The sequence below is a fragment of the Mus caroli genome, unplaced genomic scaffold (assembly GCF_978045245.1).
Source record: "Mus caroli unplaced genomic scaffold, Mus_caroli_1 scaffold_3, whole genome shotgun sequence".
In the NCBI taxonomy this organism is placed as follows: Eukaryota; Metazoa; Chordata; class Mammalia; order Rodentia; family Muridae; genus Mus; species Mus caroli.
Genome location: NW_028227258.1, coordinates 72,202,192 through 72,221,600, shown reverse-complemented (window position 1 = coordinate 72,221,600; position 19,409 = coordinate 72,202,192). Strand labels below are relative to the sequence as shown.

The 19,409-nt window shown below is 51.7% G+C and overlaps 2 protein-coding genes across 6 annotated transcripts in view; one reads left to right on the top strand and one right to left on the bottom strand.

The window, feature by feature from the left end:
• The window catches only part of Adar (adenosine deaminase RNA specific), a 39,216-nt gene extending 32,362 nt beyond the window's left edge, over positions 1-6,854 (top strand). For all 5 annotated transcript variants that reach the window (XM_021159064.2, XM_029475005.2, XM_029475004.2 and 2 more), the window contains exons 9-15: positions 171-264; positions 761-883; positions 1,117-1,250; positions 3,023-3,205; positions 3,626-3,738; positions 4,018-4,145; positions 4,319-6,854. In XM_021159064.2, coding sequence (XP_021014723.1) covers positions 171-264; positions 761-883; positions 1,117-1,250; positions 3,023-3,205; positions 3,626-3,738; positions 4,018-4,145; positions 4,319-4,565 — 1,022 coding nt within the window. In that variant the 3' untranslated portion in view covers positions 4,566-6,854. The remainder of the gene's footprint in view (positions 1-170; positions 265-760; positions 884-1,116; positions 1,251-3,022; positions 3,206-3,625; positions 3,739-4,017; positions 4,146-4,318) is intronic.
• Positions 6,855-6,884: 30 nt separating this feature from the next.
• Chrnb2 (cholinergic receptor nicotinic beta 2 subunit) lies at positions 6,885-18,381 on the bottom strand. Its single transcript, XM_021159065.3, has 6 exons — positions 17,850-18,381; positions 16,743-16,888; positions 16,548-16,592; positions 15,931-16,040; positions 14,213-15,182; positions 6,885-10,687 (listed from the first exon to the last, which is right to left on the bottom strand). The coding sequence occupies exons 1-6, from the start codon at positions 17,911-17,913 to the stop codon at positions 10,517-10,519; spliced, it is 1,506 nt and encodes a 501-aa protein (XP_021014724.1). The 5' UTR covers positions 17,914-18,381; the 3' UTR covers positions 6,885-10,516.
• Between the last annotated feature and the right edge of the window lie 1,028 nt (positions 18,382-19,409).

The window sequence follows — 19,409 nt, the reverse complement described above, 5'->3', positions numbered from 1 at the left end:
AGGCAGGGTTCAGTGCTTCAGCCTTTCAGGTGCTGAGGTTGGCACGCACACTGTGCTGCAGGGGTGTTCTATTCCCTAATCTAAAGATAACAGAGCCCAGACTCTGTCAGCTCAAGGCCATTTCTGCCTTCTGCTGGGTTACCCCAGTTCTGTTTTGATGGCCTTCCCAGGCAATCGCTGTGTGAAAGGGGACTCTCTCAGCCTGAAGGGAGAGACGGTCAATGACTGCCATGCCGAAATCATCTCCCGGAGGGGCTTCATCAGGTAAGCAAGATGGGCACAGCCATTTGGCCTTTCGTGGGGCCCTCCCATCCCCGAGTCCTCTCCCTTCCCTGAAAGCCCAGCAGATTGGTGGCAGTCTGTTGGGCCTGTGGATCAGTAGTCCCTTTTGTGACCTGAATGACCCGAGTCTTTATCCTTGAATGAAGCCGCTCTCCCTCCGTGTGAGGCCCTGTACTTAGCCCCTGCCTGGCCAGCTTTCTTCTCTGAGTCATCTTTAATTTATGAAGGGCAGGAGTCAGGGAGAAGTGGCAGCCCACCCTGTGAGGCCTGGAATCGTGGCTGCCCCCAAAGACTTTCACTTTTATGAAGTGAAAAGGTCTCCTGTAGGGAACTTCCCAGTCCCTCTTCCTCCTGACAAGCTGAAAGCTGTGTACCGTGGAAGCCTTCCTTACCTTGGCTCCAGCAGGGCAGAGCATGTGCAGGTGTGGTCTGCTCCGCCCAGACTCCAGCCGCCTCCCAGCCAGCTTGCTTTTGGTAGGTTTCTCTACAGTGAACTGATGAAGTACAACCACCACACTGCCAAGAACAGCATATTTGAGCTTGCCAGGGGAGGAGAGAAGCTGCAGATAAAGAAGACGGTTTCTTTTCATCTCTACATCAGGTCTGCACCCCTGGCTCAGCTGTCCATGTATTCCCCTGGCTCCTACCTACAACCTGTACTGTAGCCTCACCTGCCTGTGTCTGAGGTGCATGCCCAGATGGCAAAGGCATCCCTGCTGCCAGTTCCCATATAGGATTAAGAAAATGCCCCTGGCATTGATGGCAAATGGTTCCAAGACCCATGAGGCTGGAGAGAGAAGTCGGGGGGTCCTAACTAATGTGATTGTCTGGCAGCACGGCGCCATGTGGAGATGGAGCCCTCTTTGACAAATCCTGCAGTGACCGTGCCGTGGAAAGCACAGAGTCCCGCCATTACCCTGTCTTTGAAAATCCCAAGCAAGGCAAGCTTCGCACCAAGGTGGAGAATGGTGAGTGGTAGGTGCCAGTGGGCAGTGAGGAGACATGCACCCTAGGGGTGTCCACTTCCTTGTGTCTGTAGCCTGGGAGAGCTGGGTGTCTCCAGGCTGATGAGGAGCCCCATGTGCCCAGGGAGCTCTAGGGAGAGTCCACTGAAAATAAAACGAGAGCCACACTGTGCCTTGTTCGTGGGAGGGGGTGTGCAGAAGTGAAGGCCTATGGGAGGTGGGCGTCACTGGGTTGGACAGCACTGAAAGACATCCTGCTATGGCTGTGCCCTCTTCTGTCCTCCAGTGCCCAATCCCATCGCTCCTATCCCTTCCCACTGCAATGTCATCCAGGTGATCCTCAGACACGGGTCCTGTCCTTTCCCTTCCTGCTGAAGTGTAAATGCAGTCACCATACAGCCGGTGCTCCACTCCTCCACACTCACCCCAGGAGGGAAGTGTGTGTGCATGGAAACACACTTGGGGAGAGAGAGCATGAGTGTTCATAGCTGGATAAATGAAGTGTTCTATCCAAGCAATGGAATAGCGTCTGTCAGAGAGAGGAATGGAGTCCTGAGACCTGGTACAATGTAGACCTTGAAAACATGCTAGCTGAAAAGCAAGTCACAGAAGAACATATGTCATAGGATTTCATGTCTGAAAGGGACAGAGTAGACAGATTCCTAGACACAGAATGTGACCTGGGACTTGGTAGTGTGAAAGACTTCTTTGTGAGGTGACACTAGGCTCCAGAGCTGGTTGTAGTGGTGGAATAAGCATGAAGGCACGTGTGTGTTGTGTGTTTTAAGTGGGTGGGTTGTGTCTGTGTGGCATATGAGCTGTAGCCCCATACAGCAAAACTATCTCCAAAAAAACAAAAACAAAAAACCTGGGAGCTGGGAGCTGGTGTCCAGGTTGTACAGTACTGTTGTGGCGGTGCATGCTTACAGCCCCAGTGTTAGGGACTTGGAAGCAGGAGGATTCAGCCTAGCCAAATGAATGAGCTTCAGGTTTAGAGACCATGCCTCAATAAATGAAGAAAGATGGGCAGCCAGTATGAACTTCAGGCCTGAATGAGTGCATATGCACGTGAGCGCACGCGTGTGCACACACACACACCCACACACACACAGTGATGATACTGAAACTAGGGAGAGAAGCGAAGCTGAGTGGCTGTGGTTCCCCACTGCACTCTTCAGAGGCAGAGGTCCCCGGCTCACACTGCCTGCCCCTCAGCCAGCTGCTGCGGTTGCACCTGCTCTCTGACTCTGGCTGCCTTGGGGCCTTGGCTTTGGCAGTTGTGTCTGCAACACTCAGTGCAGCTGCTTTTTCTCCCTTGTGCTTGAGCATCCCTGACTCCTCTGCCCTCAGTGTCTGTGCTGTTCCCCACGCTAACTCACATGAAGTCTTCTGAGCACTGCAGACAGCAGAATTGCCACGCCTCTCCCTTTCTTTCCTCATCCCACAAATATAGCAAGAAGCTAAGTCTTGAGTTCTGCTCTTCATTCTTAGTTCCACACTCAGCACATAGTAGGTGCTATAAAATATGATTAGCTGGCACAGTGGTTAAGAGCACTGACTGTTCTTCCAGGGGTCCTGAGTTCAATTCCCAGCAACCACATGGTAGCTCACAATCATCTGTAATGAGATCTGATGCCCTCTTCTGGTGTGTCTGAAGACAGCTATAGTGTACCCACATATATTAAATAAATAAATAAATAAATCTCAGGAGTACACATGTTGTACCCAGGACTTGGTTTGGTCCGGTTGCCTTTATCAATCCAACTCTGATGCAGGGGAAGGCACAATTCCTGTGGAGTCCAGTGACATTGTACCCACGTGGGATGGCATCCGCCTTGGGGAAAGACTCCGTACCATGTCCTGTAGTGACAAAATCCTACGCTGGAATGTGCTGGGCCTGCAAGGGGCGCTGTTGACGCACTTCCTACAGCCTGTGTACCTGAAATCTGTAACCTTAGGTAAGAGACCTCCTTCGTGAGCTCTAACCCACCTCTCTTTGGCTCAGATCCCAGCACAAGCTATAGGCCATGTTGTCTTAAGGTAAAAACCAAGCTCACTTTGGATCTGAGTGCCTCGTCTGCTCTGTCAGGGAAGGTAGGCATAGGTAGCAAATCAAGAAAAGACCTGCCAGACTGGGTCTCTGGAGCATGGGTAGCTCTGAAGCCTTGCTCTTGGGCTTCCGTCTTCTCCTCAAGCTCTGCCTGACCTGGAGCCTTGAGTCTTGTGCATGGGTATTGGAGGGCCTGTGTGGCCACAGTCAGGAGCTGCTTTTCTGTCCTGATGACTGGGTCTCATCTTCCAATTTCCTTATGCACCTCTGTTTCCTGGCAGCACTCACTGCAGACCCCGGGTGTAATCTTGCGTTTGTTTTCACCCAGGTTACCTTTTCAGCCAAGGGCATCTGACCCGTGCTATTTGCTGCCGCGTGACCAGAGATGGGAAAGCATTTGAGGATGGACTACGCTATCCCTTTATTGTCAACCACCCCAAGGTGCTATGACCCATTCTGTTTACTCTTGACCCATACCTCCTTAAGCAAAGCTGTGTACTGTGGAAAGGGAGCCTTTGCTGGGGAGTCAAGAGCAAGCTTTTCTTCCCTTTGGGTGCGTGGGCTTAGACTCTCGGTCCTTAGTCTGAATCGTGGTTAAGTCAGTGCAGCTCACAAGGGAAAGATGAGGCCCACATACTCCTTTCCCAGATGTCTTGCATGCCTGCTCTGAACCTTTGCCCTGAACGGCTTGCCTCTCTTCCATCACCCCGTGGTTCCTAGGTCGGCCGAGTCAGTGTTTATGATTCCAAAAGGCAGTCCGGAAAGACCAAGGAAACAAGCGTCAACTGGTGCATGGCTGATGGCTATGACCTAGAGATCCTGGATGGCACCAGAGGCACCGTGGATGGGTAAGGAATGGGAGGGCACAGGAGAGGCCCAAGCAGGCTTCCTTCCAGATGCCCAGGGGCAGGCCCCTGCCTGCAAGTACTGAGTTCAGGACCATCCACCCTGTGCAAAACCCACACCTTAGCCCCCACCTTACCTGCTCCTAGATGAATAACACGTGCCTTTGTTTCCCCAGACCAGGGAAAGAGTTGTCTCGGGTGTCCAAGAAGAATATTTTCCTTCAGTTTAAGAAGCTCTGCTCCTTCCGAGCCCGTAGAGATTTACTGCAGCTCTCTTATGGGGAAGCCAAGAAAGCTGCCCGTGACTATGACTTAGCCAAGAACTACTTCAAGAAAAGCCTGCGAGACATGGGCTATGGGAATTGGATCAGCAAACCCCAGGAGGAAAAGAACTTTTATCTCTGTCCAGTGCCCAATGACTGAGAGTGGGGCATGTTTCTCATGGGGTCAGAGGGAGGTCACGGCATTCCTCATCACATTGGGCCAGCATTTAGGAGCTTTTTTAACCCCTCCCCCCTTTTTTAATGGTAGAACCATAATAGATGGTACCAAGAACTTTGGTTCCCATTAATCCTGCTTGCTTTGGGATTTCGAGGTGGGGTCCAGCCAAGTCCCCACCTCCCTTTTCTCAAGGGAAGAGGCCAAGATTAAAGGAAACAGAAATGCTACCATTCCATATGTAGCACAGACAGTTCTTGGTCACATGGGGCCCCGGCCCCTCGGGCTTCGTTTTGCAGAGGTTTTTTTCATCTCCTTTTCCTTTGCTGCACTGGCCTCTTGTGGGTTTGATTCCATCCCATCAGTTTTCTGTAAATGATGTCAGGGACCAGTGATGTCACCTGCAGATGCGCAGGCAGGCCCCTGCTCTGTCATCCTTCCCTCCTAGGATGCCTTCCTGTGATGAGGTTTCTCCTTCCCCACCCCAGAGGATAGAGGTGAACATAAAGGATTGGTGAAATGTTACAAGGACAGGAGTTGACAACCGTGGTCAGGGATTGTCGAACAACAGGAATGTGGTAAACTGTGGTTGGGACAGGTAAGCCCTACCCAGTAACAGGCTGTGCTGGCCCGCCAACGAACTTCCCTTCCTGGGCAGCAGAGAAGTTGAGAATCGGCCAGTGGGACTGAGGAAGGTACCCAAACCAAGCACGTCCCAGTAGGGGCCCACAAGCACTAACTAGAGTGCACCAGCATTCCGTGGAATGTCGCTATGCCTCCATCTGCCCCTCCATGAGCACTCCCAGAAGCTGGCCCTGGGCACATGTGGTGTTGGCCCCAGGCCCCAGCTGTTTGTGAAAAGCAGAGGGTGAGCATGGTGGGCAGAGCAGCTTTGCCCAGACAGCAAAGGTAAAGGCAGAGCATCCTGTCGGTGCACTGGGGTTCTTCTCCTGGTCTCAGCAGAAGTGACAAAGCCCTGCATAGAATTAATGTTTCTAAAAGGCCAGAGGCGTTGATTCTGAACTGCATCGCAGACTGGAGATGCAAATATTACTTCTCCATTAGTGAATGTACTTTCATTCTATCAGATGGCTTCAGAAGCTGGGTCACGGACAGGGCACAGGGCCCTGGAATCTCTGCCCTGCTCCTTTGAGGATCTTCATTTACATACAAGTGTTGTAGGTGGCAGGGCAGGCTGGCCTCCCACTCTGGGATGGGCTTCTTTGACTCCTCCCCCTCTGACGGTGACTTGTGGGTATGTGGGAGCCTCTGTAGAGTCTGGTTCTAGCATCAGATCCACCAGCCAGACCCTACTCCATTCTGCCCCTAGGACCAAGCCCACCTCTTTCCTCTGAATGGTGTGGCTCCATCTGGAGACAGCTGGCCAGTGTGTTCAGCAGTTTCCTGCACCCCCTTGCTTAACCCTCAGAGCTGCCTGGCTCCCCCACCCTCTGGCCCACTGCCAACAGCAAACATCACATTCGTACTTCAAGTCTAATGGCTACTGCCTCCTCAACCTATGATCAGATCTAGCCAACACAAGAACCTGTGTCCTCACAGTACACTGGGGATGTCTTTGCACAACCAAATCATCCTATGAAACTCCAGTGTCCGTGCAAGTGAGAAAGTAGCAGCATGCTTGTGGTGTCAGCTGGAGGCATGTCACCCTCCGGCAACTGCATCTGAAGCAGAGCCCTTGTGGTTTCCAGGCCTGGACAGGGAGCTCTTCCCCTGGAGTCTAAAGGACAGAGATGTCTCTCCCTTTGATTCCTTTGGTCCCTCTGGTCCTCCCTGGGTATTCACATATACCCCGATCCTGTCTAGAAAACGAGTGGTTCTGAGTTTCTGCAGATGGAAGAGGCCAAGGTATCCCTGTGTTCTGTAGACTTGACCCCCTGCATCCCACCCCGACCCTGCCTCCAGTCCCGCTGGCCGCGGGCAGAGCCTCCTCCCACTGTGCTTCCTTCACGTTTACTTTAAGAAGCAGGGCCTCCCTCCACACCGTCTCTTAATACTTTCTGTAGTTGATTTGTCTGAACCGTGGCTGTCTTGCATTCCTTGAATAATCACGTGTAAGAATTGTCAATGCTTGAAACTATTTCCTGTACTCAAGTTGAAGGGACTTTGTTGGCCTTGGGGTTTTAGCAGTGACTCCAAGAGCAGAGTAGGGAAGCACCCAGGCATAGCCTTGGCGCTGTGATGGATGCAGTCCCTCCTTCTGTCCCTTTACAAGTGACAGTATACATTCCTAAAAATAAAAACACTGAAGCATCAGGACTGTTATAAAGTTTTATATCTTGGTTCTTGGGGGAGGTGAGATTGGGAACAGGGACCTGGGACAGGATCTCTGGCCACAGTAGTTTCAAGGGCCCCAGTGCTTCTACAGTCTGACTGTAGTTCGGGCGGTGTGGTGTGCCAGCCAGTTGGGGACCCGGCTATGTCCTCAGCACTTTCCCTGCTTCAAAATGTTTCCCACCTGAGCCCACTCTGTCATCTTTTGTTCCTAGTTTGGGGGTTGTGGGGCTTAGTAGATTTCAAAGCCCCAAATGAGAAAACAGCATTGGAGACAGCAGAAATCTCTGCTCCTGCCAGTCTTGCTGGTGTTGCTCTCCCCACAAGCCTCGGCCTTTACTGCCCTGTACGTGCCCTTTGAAAGGGCAGTTGCAGCTGGGACCATGACACGTCAGATGCACCTTTTAACTTTGTGGATGGCATCGAAAGCCTCCCTCTTAAATTTTAAGGAAACCCAGCTCTTAGTAAACTTACTTCAGAACTGGAAGACCTGTCTTTGACCTTTCAACAGTGACAACACCCAAAGACACTGAGTGTCAACTCTCTCATAATCCTTTACACAGATGGGTCAACTGAGGTCAGAAGACCCAGTGACATGTTTTGGGGCACAGCACTTAATTAAGTCCAGGGCTTCATGTGGTATCATTCACTCCCTGTTTAACTGAGCTGAGCAGTTTTAAAGGCAGTTCAAGGTGACAGCTCCTGCTGTCCTAAAGTCTCAGTGCCTCTGTCCTCCAGCAGCCACTGAGTCCAAATTCAAGGAATGGAGTATTCCAGTTTCTGAGGGTGTATCCAGCTTTGTGGGCTAGAAGTGTTGCTCAGGATAAATTGGCATCACGTACAAGTGGATTCAGTTGATCCCTGGCCCTCAAATTTAAAGATAGATGGTTTCCTTAAAGCCTAGATGAAGGCCCCAAGAGGCTCACCCACAAATTCACTCTGATCCCAGGATCTGAGCACAGATCAAGCCTGTGCAGTAGGGGTCTGCCAGCTGACTGAAGCCTGGATATTTTAGAACCCAGACTGGAGAGGAAGCCCAAGCCCACACCACCCCTGGTGGTTCCTTATAGAGGGTCTTTCCCCAGAGGTCCCTTCTGGGTCTAGCCGCCTGGCCATTTCTTTTGCATCTAACAAAGGGAGCAGATACCACTGGCTGGGCAGTACACACTGCCCTTCACCCTTGCTGACTTTTGCTTTCCCCTCTCTTGAGTGGAGATTTTCCAGCATCCTCCCTTTCTATATCTGCCAATCTGATCCGGAAGGGTTAGTCCCCTTGCCCCAAACAGAACAAAGTAACTCAACATATTTGGAAACAATTTTAAGAGAAATAAGTCCAGCTATGGGGGAGTAAGTTTGTGGGTGGGGTGGACCATGGAAAATATTCCAGGAATGGAGACAAGGGCATGCCTAGGACAGTGCACTGAAGGTGGGTGGGTGAGGTGTCCTACCAGTTCCCAAAGTGATCAGGTCCTTTGGAAAGCAAGTGACCAGCACACTGACAGACTTCTCAGACACGATGGGGTAATTACTACAAAGTGACACTTGGCTCTGACCAGTTGGTGAGTGGGAAGCTGGTCAGTGCATGTGGGGCTCAACAGCCCCTTCTGCCTAGAAGCAGAAAGCAGAAGGTGATAACAGGAAGACCTGTTACTCTTCTTGGGGAACAATTCGGAGAAGGCTCTTTATAAAGGGCTTTGCTTTCCTCCCTAGGAAGTCTCCCAAAGGCCATGGGGACAGGCAAGAAACAGGTCCCATGGGAAGTCATGCTTGCTCTGCTGCTGCCTCTGGTCTCAAGAGCTTCCCTGCAGGGCTGTGAGAGACGGAGTCCCATAGCATAGGCACAGTGGCCGGTCCACCGTTGTCCTTGTTCCTTACAAGAAAGTCCTGCCCTTCCCCTTCAATCTTCCCCAAGATGAGCCTTCTGGAGGGTCCTGTGTCCTGTTTGTTCTCAGCTTTCCACACCCTTGGCACTAGCTGCTCCAGACTTGCAGGTCTCCACAGAGGCAGGGGACCTGTGGGCCATCTGCCTAGGCAAAGGCGGCTGCCAGGTTACTGGAGCTTAGTCCCTGATTCGAGTCCCCAACACCTTTCATCACTGCCACTCCCATGCCACCCTGTCCCAGGTTCCCATCCAGGCTCACCAAATCAGGTACCTGATTCTCTCTAGAGACAGCTCCATGTAGGAGGAAGCACGGATAGAGACAGAAGGCCCCAAAGTGGTAGGGACTGAGTTTCCCCAAAACCTGCCAATGTCCTTTAGGGTTCAAACCATCCTGACACATGATAGCCTCATACCACCCCTCCCCCACTGCAGTCTTCCTCCAAAGGCTGCACTAAAAATGGCAAGAACAGCACTGTCCCATGATCCTCCACACGCCAGGGTCCCTTTCACCCTGCACAGCCCTGCCTACCTTTATTCCCACAGTGTAAATGCTGGGAGCAGGTTCTAAGATGAGCACTGTCTGCCTGATATGTTCAACAGGATGCGGAAAGGAGCTGGACAAACTGTTCACTGATCTTTCCAGTCCTGGCTGGTGACTAATTTGGACATCAGACAGTTACAGGAGGTAGTAAAGTCAAAGGTGGTCCTAGTGGTAGCTGGTGGGGTCTCACAGAGGCTGGAAAACCAACACTGGTGCTACCCTCCAGAGGGACAGTACCTAGCCAGGTGCTGCTTATGACTTCAGGGTGCTTTCTCTGGGTCTGGAAGTTTATGGGGGTTGGAGAGGGGCCTTACACCGGCAACCTTTAATTTCCTGTTCTAGTAGGAGGTCTGTCTCTCCAGTCACCAAGCAGAGATGCCCATGAGTTCATCTGACACTGAGGCACAGTTCAGATGTCTGTCACTTATGTCCTTTAAGCAGTCCGTGGCCTTGGGGCAAGGAGGAAGGGACCCACCTTCTAGGCTTGTTCTGAATCTGTAGCATGGCTCCCAATGAAGGCCAGCACTGTAAATGTTCTTCTGAGACTGTGAGCCTAGACTTCTCACCTAGCTCATGACCTTCAAAGGTTCGCCCAACACCTCACCTTTCCCAAGTGAGAAAGGAAAGAGAAAAATCTAGAGGTACAGAGAATTCTGCACTGGCAGAAGCTGGGGCTGGGTTCTGGAGCCCTCTGAGGCACAGGCTGTGGGATTGCATTGAAGCAACCCAGGAGACTTGTAGGAGCTCTCAAGAGAACTCCCTAAAACTGCAAGTCTTCCCAGACAAGTGTTGTCCGCCTAAGTGGGCGGGTGCCAATTACTAGCCATACCCTGCACTTTTTATCTCAGGAGACGCCATTGCCAGCCTGGCTGCAGAATCTGAACTCCTCACCCTACCTTCTCTTCTCCCATGACTCGGAAGCCATAGATAACTGTCCCTTTCTTGGCCCCGTCTCCAGCACCCTTATCAGGGTAGGTGGCTCTGAGATCTCTGGCCTCTACTTACCAGCCTTGGCCCCCACGGTTAACACTACTGCCTGAATCAGCTCAGAGGGGAGGGAGAATGCTTGAACATGAGGCAGCTGGTCCAGCCTCCAGGCTGGAGGCCTCTGTGCGAATGGAGGTGTGAAGCAGGCTTCAGTGGAGTGGGGATCAATCCATCTTCCACCCAATACTACTGAACCCCAGGGGTCACGGGATGAGGAGCTGCAAATGAGAGACCTCACTTGGAGCTGGGAGCTGAGTGGTCAGGGTGAAGGAAGGTGGTGGCAGTGTAGTTCTGGAAGAGGGGCTGCAGGAACATGCCGATGGTCCCAAAGACACAGACAAAGACAAAGATCCAGAGGAACAGGCGGTCGATCACCATGGCAACATATTTCCAGTCCTCCCTCACCTGGATGGAGGAAATGAAGGTGACCCAGATATCAGTCTCCTGGTGTGGGAAGAGGCAGGAAAGTCCCTACCGCGTGTGCACCCCCCCCAGCCCCCGATCCTCTCCCTCAGCAAACCCAGAACAACTATTCACGGCTCTGATCCTGCCTACTCCAAAGTCTCTAGTGCTCCCACTGCCCCCGGGGCCCACCCGAACCTACCCGTAACAAATAGGAGTCTACTTCCTACTGCCTCCCACACCCCAAAATTCAGACTTAGCAAGAACCACAACATGTCTTCTTAGTTCTCTCACTTCCTTAAAACAAAACAAAAAACAAAACTGGTAAACTCCTACACATATTTCAAAGCCCTAATTTCCTAATTGTCTATTCACCAAACAAAATTAATGGCTTCCCTGCTCCTATTGGTCCCTGGCACTAGCTAACTCAGTATACCATATTGTTTCAATCTGTATGTCTGGCCTTCCACCAAACATGAGAGGGACCCTGCTAGCATCCGGGACAAGGCTCTCAGTAACTCAGAGGTGCTGCCTCTGGGGTTCTGCTTTTATGATAGCTTGGGACACCCTCCCACAACCTCAACCTCACTCCTACACAGAACCCAGAAGGTGCAAGTGGTGCCCAAGTGTTAAAACATCAGTCCAAAAGGTAATGAATGATATCCGTGGGGTTTGAGAACCATCTACAGGGTCACAGGAAAAGCCAGCTTCTCTTCCAGACTGAGTCCTGCCTTTTTGTATGTGTTTCTCTGGGGCCCAGCCAGATCACAGGACACAAGATAGGGAGCCGGCAACTGTGCAATTTATGTAGCTGGCAGCCAAACAGTCACTCACTGAAGTCACAGTTGGGCCTGCCACAGACCTGGCATCCTGCAAGGCTCGGAGACACAACCAAGTGAAGAACCCTATGGTTTTGAGTCTCTTCAAGGAGACAGAGACAATAAACCTCTCAGAGATTATACAGTGAGAGGGGATGGAAGACTAGGATGGAGAAACAGAAGGAAGATGGGAGCAGAGTGGCCTGGAAAAGCCTCTTCTAGGAGATGACGCTTACAGCAAGCTCTGCTGGGTAGGAAGGAAGCCCCGTTCCAGATCCACACTGAAGTCACGGTCAGGCAAAGCCAGCAGAACAGCATCCCAGCATCCCAGCCCTGACCCTTTAAACTGTCCCGAGAAAGGCAAAGAAAGCCAAGGGAGTGACGCAATGAGGCTTGGCAACACAATGCACCTTGGGCTCCTAGGTCTAATGATGCTCCTAGGAAGGATGCTACAGAGACAGTCGGGAAAGCTTGAATGTGGACTGTACAGTGCTAGGAAGGATGCTACAGAGACAGTCGGGAAAGCTTGAATGTGGACTGTACAGTGCTAGGAAGGATGCTACAGAGACAGTCGGGAAAGCTTGAATGTGGACTGTACAGTGCTAAAAGTATTGATGCTGCTCTGTTTCCAGAATTAGGTCTTTGAAGCTGGGCACTTCATTGCTACTTTGATTGTCGATAGCAGTTGGAACTCAGGGCCTTTCACATGCTCACCCTGTATCACCAGGAGAGCATCTCTGGTCTTGAGAAGAGACACATCCCAGTGTTTGGGAGTCAAGGCTACATGACTACCTTTAAAGAACAGGGCCAAATAATAACAGCAACAGGGTTTTGGTTTTGTTTTGGGGGCGGGGGGGGGGGTGGGTGAGGAAAGCATAATATCATCAGCTTGATGAGATTTAGCATCATCATGGGAACAAACGTCTATGGGGAATCTTTCTAGATTGGATTAATTGAGGCAGGCAGCACTCATTGCACGGGCTAGGGTCCCAGGCAGAAGGAGAAACCGAAGTGTTTGTTGATCTCAGAATTCCCCTCTCCCTGCTTCCAGACTGAAACAGGACCTGAAGGCTCCTGCTACCACCTTCCCTGCCTTGGGCTGTAATCTCAAACTGCAAGGCCAAAGCCTGCAGTCCCTACATCTGCTTTCCTCAAGAGAATTTTGTCACAACAATGAGAAGAATAACTAAAACAAAGACTGTTCTCGTGGAGGGACCCAGATGCAAAGGCTCGAGGGCAGGAAAGAGCTTGGCTTGCTAGAGACAACTGAGTGACAAGCTGGTGACCCAAGCAAGGGAGCAAGTCACCAGCCTGGGGGTGTGGGTTATTTAACTGTGCATAGGAAGCTGAACAGGGAGGCAGTTGGGAGATTCTCCCGTGGTCCACACAAGAGTTGACAGGAGCTCAAGGACCAGGGTGTGAGCATGAAAGTGACAGAAAAAGGACAAAGCAGGGAATCACCTTGGAGGTGGTGCTCCCAGGACAGGACTTCTGAAAACATCAGTGGTGAGCACTAAGGGAGAGAGAGCAAAGGCATCACCAGGCTTCAGTGTGAGCCGCTTAGCCAGGGTAATGCCATTTCCAGCAAGACAGGGAAACTAGGGGCAAGTTAGGGCCAGGTTGGGGGTGTAGAGCAAGGACTTGTGTTTGGGCGTGTTGAGGTCTAGATGCCTCTGAGGCATCCAAGTAGGTCACTGCACCTTCAGCGCCTGACTTGAAATGCAGGCTACATGATGGACTGCAGCGGAGGTGGAGGCCAGAGATGCAGCGGCTGCTGAGCCCTGCACCCAGTTAGCCTTGGCTGCTTCATCTCCAGTCTCAGCCTCTCTCCCTCTCCCATGCTTGTCTGCAGTCGGGGGGGGAGGAGGGGAGATGTCTGAACTCAGCTCCCAACATAAACCACAGTGCCTGCCCTTTATCCTTCCCCAGCTGGAATGGCAGAGTCCCAGAGGAAACCTTGCTGGTCACTATGGCAACAACTGAGCCTTGGCTTAGAACCAGTCAGGTACCTGAACACTGATCTCAGGGAAGGCCAGATGGTACCCAAAATGGGGGGCAGGATGTTAACCCATCGCACCTTCCCTCAACTCCTGGCTTAGTCTCAAGGAATCTCCTTTTAGGGAGACGACAGAAAAGACCAGAAGCTGGGGGTGCAGAAGAGTGAGAGCATCTGGACAGCCCTGGCCTCTACCCACCCCATTTCTATAAATATTTCATTAGACTCTTTCAAGGCCCAGGACAGTAGAAACAGGCTATTGATTTTATTCTGCTTTCTCTGCTGGGACCAGCCCCATGGAACCTCTAAACTTCCCTTTCCCCATCCATCATCATCCCAGTTGCCAGCTCTGTGGCCCACAAGGACTCATCTCCATTTGCACTAAGAGCAGTAGCGCATTAACAACTTGGAAGTGTCCATGTGACACCCTCGGGCCCAAAAGAACTTCTCCCTGACCCAAGGTTCCTAGTCCCTTCTCTCACACTAATGATGCCTTAGCTGACACATCTCACCCTGAATACTAGTCCTCTGGGAGCTACAAGGTCATCTGGTACAGATACCACCACCAGCAAGCCAATCTGGAAGCCTACCCTGCTGAGTCCTCAATCACGTTGCCCCTCCCCTATACCCTTGCTTTGTGACCCTAAATGACACCTACTCCCCGCACACAGGGGTCTCTGTTCCCAACATGCCTATCTCACCCCTGGTACTTACACTCTGGTCATCATCTTCACTTCGAATATGGTCCGCAATGAAGCGTACGCCGTCCACAGCTTCCCGGAGGCCACAGCTGCATGGGCCCACCGAGCGCCCCGGACCAGCTGCAGCGGGCTCAGCCTGGAAAGCCCCAGCCAAGCCCTGTACTGATGCGGGATTGACAAAGCAGGTACATGGGTCAGCTGCAGGACCTTCGCGGAAGAATAGTGTGCCTGCTCCCTCACGTTCCCGCTGGCGCCTTCGCAAGCGCAGGCGCTGACGTGCACAGCGGTGGCGTGGCTGCTGCAGGAAGAGGAGGGTGGGCAACTTCTCCAGGAAGACCACCTTGACCCAGGGCGCCATGGTGTGCGTGGTAGGCGAACGGTGGTGCACATTGAGCACACACACGCTAGTGACGATGGAGAAGGTGACTAGCACCATGGTGAACATGAGGTACTTTCCCACCAGCGGCACATCGAGGGAGGTGGGAGGCACAATCTTGGAGATGAGCAGCAGGAACACCGTGAGCGCCAGCAGCACAGAAATACAAAGTGTCATCTTTTCACCACAGTCTGAGGGCAAGTAGAAGACCAGGATGGCCAGGGAGGTGATGAGTACGCAGGGAATGATGAGGTTGATGGTGTAGAAGAGCGGTTTGCGACGAATGATGAAGTCGTAGGTGATGTCCACGTAGGTGGAGTCGTCTGGGTTCTCATTGCGTCGGCCTGGCAGTGCGATGATGTCCCACTCCCCACTAGGTGTGAAGTCGTCCAGGCTGGCCACATCGCTTTTGAGCACCAGGTCAATCTCAGTGCGGTCGTAGGTCCAGGAGCGGAACTTCATGGTGCAGTTCTGCTGGTCAAATGGGAAGTGCTTCACCTCAATCTTGCATGCGCTCTTGTAGATGGCAGGCGGTAGCCAGAAGATGCTGCCATCATAGGAGACCACAGCATTGGAATAGAAGGAGACTTCGTACATGCCATCAGCACTGTTAAGGAATGGGGCAGTCAGGCCTGGCTTGAGAGTCTGTATCCCACTCATAAACCCAGCAAGAAGGATCTGGCTGGAAGTGACCATCTAATACACGGAGATTGCCCAGAAATGGAGATAGGGGTGGGAATATTCACGGGTTGGTGGTAAGAATGGGTCTCCTCCTGTTCAGGAGGCTTGTAAATCCATTCAGTGGTTGAAGAGAATGATTGGGGGGGAGGGGGGGGCACATCTGCTACTTGTTCCACATCATATAAGCTGGTTAGTCTGCATGAGAGTAAACAGGTGAGGGAGCTGGAGAGGCCAGGGCAAGGAGCCTCAAGCAATGAAAGGGTGTGGACACAAGTCATCAGTTGACAGTTTTGTGCCTTACAGGGGAGAAGATTCAGTCAGGGGAGCAGAACGGAATCTAGGTGAACCTAGGACCATATAAGTTCTTTGTCGCCACCCAGGCTTCCAGAAGTTCTCACTCTTTGATCAAGCAAGGCACTGAGAACTGTCAGTCTTTAATATCCTTACCCCAGCAATCTAAGTAGCTGGGAGGATCAGTTCAAGGTCCAAGTCACCATGACTGTCTACACTGCATCCCACTAGTTGGGTCTGTCGCCTGCCTACCATCTGCTAAGGGAAAGCCCCCTCCCGCTCACAACAGCATGCTCATCTTGTATTCCCACCTGCCATGATCTCATCCCTTCCCAAGCACACCTCTGGTCTTCCCTAACCTTCATCACTCCAGGGTCACCTACTTGTTGTATAGAACCACATCTGGGAGCCAGATGTGCTTAGAAGGGAGCCGGACTTTCTTCATATTGTCGAAATCCTCAGGCTTCCATGTGAGGCGATAATCTTCCCACTCCTGGGAAAGGGAGAGAGCAAGACAGCACTAACCTCTAGCCCCAAGAGGGGCCCAAAGTCAAAGAAAGGGACAAAGGAAAACTCATATGGCTAGCCTTCTCTGCACAGTGACTTCTCTGCCCACACATAGGTCACATGATGGTACTTCTTCATTTAATTTGTACAGCTAAGTCAGGGCATTAGACTTAATGTTTACAGATGTGGAGATGAATCTTGGGAGTGTCTAGCATGTTTAAAACCAGAGTTGAGCAACTATGGTAGTGAATAGCATTAATCCCAGCACTAGTGAGGCAGAGACAGGCAGGTCTCTATGAGTTCAAGATCACCCTGTTCCACAAAGTGAGTTCTAGCTCAGCAGGACTACATACTGAAACCAGACTCTAAATTAATTAAGTACAGTGCTGGTGAGTGGCCCAAACAAGGATTTGAACCCAACTATTCAGGACTCCTCTCTGAAGGAGAGAAGAGGGGAAGGAGGGAGGGGATGTGGGTAGGGAAGAGCACTAACCTGGGTCAGCCAGACGTTGGTGGTCATGATCTGCTCCCGCTCGTGCTGCAGGGAAACAGGGCGGCTGCTGAAAAGGTGCCCCAACCCAAGTGCTCAGACCTGCCACCACCCTGGTCTCTTCCACCCTGGAAGCACCTAAGGAAACTTGTGATTAAGCCTTGCTGGCCGGGCTGACTATTGTAGACCCACACTTACCACACTGATGAGCTGTGCCAATGATACCATGAGCTGTACAGTCACCAGCTCAGAGCCGTTAGTAGCTGGACGGATCAGCTTGTTATAGCGGGAAGGATCCAAGAGATGCTCCACCAGCCGCTCCTCTGTGTCAGTACCCAAAACCCCTGGGCAAGGGAAGGCAGGAAGTGAGTAAACAGAAGGGCTCAGAAAGGCCCACCTACTCAGGGAGTCTGGAAGTCATAGCCTCTTACAGTCCTGTGCTTTAAGGATACTGCAAATTTTTCAATTATGTCACAGAACCACAGAGTTGGCCGATTGTCTTTCATAGATAAGTCTCTCTCTGAGACCACACCACGAGTCCAAATGCTCCAAAGAGACACCATTCTGCAAGGACTAATGGGGATTTGTTTCCCCCAAAAGGCATCAGAGAGACAAGGCTTGAAGTCCTGCCTGCCTCCGTGGGTTGAAATAGAATATTGGGGGCTGCCTGACCTGTGGGTGCAGGCTCCTACCCTTTTGTGTTGTCATTCTTTTGTGCATTGCCTTGCTCTGGCCCCTCTCCTCATCCCTCCTCTTCTGTGCCTCTGCACAAAGCCCCCTCTTCTGGACACCCCACAGAGTGCCTCAGTCTGGCATTTTCTACTCTTCTAAGTTTTCTGTCCATCCTAAAAGAGGTGGGGGAACTCTCCCCTTCCTGCCTTGTGGGGTGACCCAAATCAGGATCCTGATGAAGGGAGTGGGAAAGGGATGGGGAGCCAGGGCTTAGAGGAAGGTTGACACCTCTAACAACCAGGTCATAAAAAGTCAGGCGTTATCTCAACCCTCTTGCCATCTCAGAAGCCTCTTCTTTCCTCTTTGTGCTCATTTGCTTTGTGCTCACTGCAATGGTCAGGTTTCCACCTCTCCCAGGTTTCTCGCCTGCGCCTGCGCCTGGGTCTTCCTTCCAGATCAGTTTTCCAGTGTCTCCCTGCAGAACGACCCTGGCTGGAGTCTCTCCCCATCCCCCAGCAGGCTCCTCCTCCGCTAGAGAATCCCTCGTTTCGCCTTTTGTCCTAGCAGGGGTGACGGAGCTTGGTGCCCTAAGCCACTAGCTGAGGCAGTGGAACCTGGCCGGCCAATTCTTACCTGAACACAGCCAAAGGAGGCCAAAGCTGAACAGCAGCGCCATAGAGTTGGAGCACCGGGCCATGCCGCCAGCATAGCGCGGAGCCTCGCCGACACAAGGGCTGCGGACGGAACGCTGTCCGTGGTGCTGAAGCCGCGCAGCCGCCTTCACCCGGGTGGGGCTCGAGGCCTCCAGGGCTGAAGTGCCCACTGCGCGGCAGTTCCTGGAACGAGGGGGAGGTCCCGGCTTCTTGCCGGTCCCGGCTGCTCTTCTAGGGAACACAACTGGAACTACTAGGGGAGGAGTCTCCGCCCCGGAGGCGGAAGCGCGGGATCCCAGGGAAAAAAAGGTGGTCCCTGTGAGGGGACCTTTGACTGGGCCTGCCTAGGTGGGGTGTGCGTGAGGCGAAAGCGACCCACTGCTCAGAGTTCAAATGCTCCGAAGTTGAGGCATGATGTGGAGAGGTTTGAGCAAGACTGGGAGGGTTGAGAGTGGGAGGGAGACAAGTAGGTCAGGGCTCTCTGGACATGGGGTGGGTTGGGGGCATTTCTGTTTTCCTCTATGTTCTTACCCAAACTAATGATTCTAGTTTTCTGGAAAGCTAAGGGTACAGCGGAGAATATGCACATTAGGACCTTGGACCTACTTCTTTAGTAGGCAGCAGGGTGCTGTCTAGTTTTGAAAAGCAAATTTCTCTGGAGTTTTGGAAGAAGGTCTTTTCACCTGTCCCCTTCTCTGCTTCCATAAGCTCAGACAAGGCCAAGATCTTGCCATCCTCCTGGGGAATCTAAGCTAGATAGGTCTAGACCTCCTGAAAAGAAGGTGGCCTTGAAAGTTCTGAGATCTGCATAAGCAACCAATATCAATGGTTCCTTCCACGCTGTGTTCTGGGGAGATCAGGGGACCATTTTACAGAGAAAGAATGAAGCTAACACAAAGAGAGCAAAGATGAGAGAGGTGTCAAAACTCAATGACATCTTTGATCTTGAAAGCCCTGAACTTTTAGCTACTGAGCCCATAAAGGACCTCTTTTTTTTCTTAGTGGATCAGTGGTCACTTTCAACCAAAAAGATTTCTGTCTGAAGCAGACTTAGCAGACAAAAGGCTTCGCTTCATCTCGCCAATGCCTGTCTCAGCGCCACATTCTAGCTATTGATGACGTCTTTAAGATCCTTGACTATTTAACCCCTCCTAGCCCTCGGTCTTTTAAACATGTAGTTCCCTCCAGCTCTTTTATCACCCCAGTGCCCCTACCTACCTTCTACTTAAACTTGAGTGTTTTCAGGAATTCCAGTTCCTCAGGGAATCTGTGACTGACAAAAGATTGAGTTAGGTACCTTGCCAGACTCTTCTAGAATGAAACCCTTCTATAACAACCACTGCCTTTACAGTCAGAGTATTAACTAGCATAGGGCCTGGCATGAGATGGGGGCTTAACAGGAGAATTGTAATGCATGATAGACATATCTTAATATGTATAGGTTCAGACAGAAGCAACTTATTTAACAAATGCCCAGTGCCATCACTATCTAGGGGATAGTGATACAACTTGGTGGCAGAATGCTTGCCTAGCATGTGCA